This window comes from Morone saxatilis, unplaced genomic scaffold, assembly GCF_004916995.1.
Source record: "Morone saxatilis isolate NCDOM2014 unplaced genomic scaffold, NCSU_SB_2.0 Contig19, whole genome shotgun sequence".
Classification (NCBI taxonomy): domain Eukaryota; kingdom Metazoa; phylum Chordata; class Actinopteri; family Moronidae; genus Morone; species Morone saxatilis.
The window spans coordinates 23,365,673-23,368,728 of record NW_023339751.1 but is presented as its reverse complement, the minus strand read 5'-3'; the positions used below and the strand labels follow the sequence as shown (position 1 = coordinate 23,368,728).

Genomic DNA, 3,056 nt, shown 5'->3' with positions numbered 1-3,056 from the left:
AAACCAATAATTTAACTTAGCCTTACTTTTCAGACATTACAAACTCTAAAATACCATTAATAATACCTGAAAATACCTAAAACATGACTTTGTTGTCACTGTTGGGTCAGATACCAGATATTATTATATATACTAGATATAACTTAAGATGTGACTCAACTGTTATTGGACTAAAGAAAGGTCAATGACAGAATTCCTTTATGTTCACTGTCACTAAGTTTATTTGAACATTTGTTCATATTAACTTCATGATGGATTATAGCTAGTTTCCAGAGTAAGGGATAAACAGAGGACTTATGTGGCTATGAATGACGAGTGAACACGTCGGGAGACAACAAACAAATACGACAACGTTTCATTTCCAATATTAAAAGATGTTAACGAATGACGTCAATGAAACACCAGATTATGTTGAAAATCAATCATTTTATAAGGAGTATATTACAATTCAAGCATATTCCCAACCGTTAAAACACAACAGTTAGAATTAAACATCTTCCAAACTTTGATGAAGACTTTGTACGAACCCTGTAACCATAATATAAGGGGTGAAAAAGGCCACAAAGGCGGAGAGGCAGACGTCCGGTCAGCAGGTAATGAAGCGGTGTTGGGTTATGGCAGAGTGAACTGGGCCTTAAAAAAACGTCACAATCTGTCTGAAAAATCCCTTAAAAAGTGAAAAATTAACTGATCACAATGGAAATAAAACCAACCGTACCTGTAAAACCAACTCGTTAGCTTTTCTGGCAACTAACAGGAACAGCTCAAATCAAACACACGCAGTATTTTGGATTTAATGAGCAAAAAATGAAACCAAACTGAGTTGTCCATTTTATCATTGAGGTGCCAGAGTGCCGTGGGAATATCATTACATTAGAACAAATTCTACAACATCCCAAAATATGGATCCATCTCAGGTGAGTTGTGAGCTGAACGGACCCCGAGAGGTTCAGAATCGTCCAGAAACAAAAAGGTTTCTGAAACGTGAATCCGCGGATCCTCGAAGAGGTTCCAGACGAGAAGAAAACGGCGAATGTGTCCTGACGAGCAGTTCGCCTACATCTCGTCAGCGTGTGCAGGTTTGGCGGGATCGCGGCTTCCTTTCCCCGCCGCCGAGCTCAGACGCAGCGCCAGAGGTTCGGTCTGCCCGGCAACAAGAGCTGAGCTGTTCCCCGATCGGCTCCCCTCTTGGGCCGCCCCGTCAAAGCCCGTATTTTCAGGGTTTTCTATCGGTTCCTGGAGGACGGCGGCGCCATCCGGAGGTCCCGATTGGCTGAGCTCAGAGGGCGGTGACGCAGAGTCGGACTGGACGGCTGGACCGTCGGCGCCGTCTGCTGCGGGCTGGGAGGAGGAGGAGGGGTCAGTCAGGATGTTTCTGGAGATAACTAGAATGACAGAAGAATATATTGGTGTTACTTTAAGTATCTGTGGTATCAAACGTACCACAACACATCACATGACCATCCACTACCAGCCAATGTGACGCCATCTTCCCTCAAAAGCCTCAAAGAAGAATCCGTGATGTTTTACAGCTTCAGCAACCATCAATAACTCTGAATGTTATCACATCCTCAGTTATATTGTTCCTCTATTTAACCATTTATGCCAAAACAAATTCACAAAAACTCAATTTCTTTGTATTTTTAGATCAAAATCCAATTATTTGGTCTTCCTGTAAAACAAAATGTGACGTCTTGTCAATCATTCTTCAGGAAGGTTCATTAGAGATGACAGCATGGCACTGATTACTGTACAAACACAACTTTATCAGTGATTTGGGTGAAACTGGATCGTATTTCATGGAGAGAATATTGTCTGGTTTCCCGAATGGTTACGATGCCACATGGCCTCCAGCCACCGTTGTTAGCGTGTCACACCCCTCTTTTTCCCCCCGTGCCACAAAATAAAAAAGAAATATCACAACAGGAAGGAAGTGACGACTGACCTCCTGTGGGTCTGTAGTCGTCGTCTGCGGACGAGTTGCGGCTGAACGGACTGAAACTCGGCATGATGATCAGACCCAGAGAGACCAGGATGATCTGAGGACACAGGTGGACATGATTTGGTCATAAGACAGCCGACACATTACACCCTTTTCCACAGATCCTTCAAGAGAACACAAACAAAGTCACACGATTCAAACCAGCAGAAAACGTGGACTAGGGTTGGCCGACCGGACGGAGACTTATTAACTTGTCTTTGACTTATATGTGTTGGAATAAATGAACTAAAGGTCTCCTTGCTGGTTGTTCTGACACACTGAGAATCACATTACCGCTCTTTCTGTTAACATTTAACTCATCGTGAGAGAATAAAAAAGGTGTTTTAAGACGGGATTTAAAAGGAGCTGCTTTAGCCTCCATCTTGGCACAACAAGGAGCAATAAAAACAGAATCAAAACAGAGCTCCTGCACCAAACTCTGTTCATATTTTTACTCATTTTACTATTTCAACCAACAAGTGAGAAGTGGAAGCAGAATGATCTTAAAATACATGTTAATGATAGCGAACCCTAACGCACACACAGACACACACACTCTCAGACAGACATCCTGTGTGTCTCCTACCAGTAAGCAGGTGCTGGTCTGGGCTCCTTTACTGACCGTCTGTTTAATCAGAGACTGAAGCTGTCGCAGCTGAGCCAGCAGAGACCTGAACAGCAGGAACACATCGACATGCGTCAACTTTTAGCCCTAATCTGACCTCAGAACTGTCAAATAAAAGATGATGAAAGGCCTGATGGACTGACTCTGCTTCTTCCTGTTTTTCCTGTTTGTTAATAACTCAGAACATCTACGTGGGTCCGGTGAAACTACAATGGTAGCTCGGGTCGAACGCTGCTGCCCCAAGGAATTGTGGGACGGGATTATCTCCTTTCCTTTGGGAAACGATGGTCCAGAGTCTCCTACAGCAGGCTGAAGATCAGAAAGGAAGCACTGGAGCAAGAAGAAGAAGACAGAAAGAAGAAAGAAAGAAAGAAGACAGAAAGAAAGAAGAATACAGAAAAACGACAGAAAGGAAAGAAGACAGAAAGAAGACAAAAAGACAACAGAAAG

At 43.2% G+C, this 3,056-nt stretch overlaps 1 protein-coding gene across 1 annotated transcript in view; it reads right to left on the bottom strand.

Annotated features, from left to right (window-relative positions):
- Positions 1–406: 406 nt before the first annotated feature.
- creb3l4 (cAMP responsive element binding protein 3-like 4) overlaps positions 407–3,056 on the bottom strand; it is a gene marked incomplete at its 5' end in the record, with an annotated part of 4,790 nt that continues 2,140 nt past the window's right edge. The window contains 3 exon segments of the mRNA XM_035664064.1: positions 407–1,385; positions 1,946–2,039; positions 2,568–2,652. Coding sequence (XP_035519957.1) covers positions 1,057–1,385; positions 1,946–2,039; positions 2,568–2,652 — 508 coding nt within the window.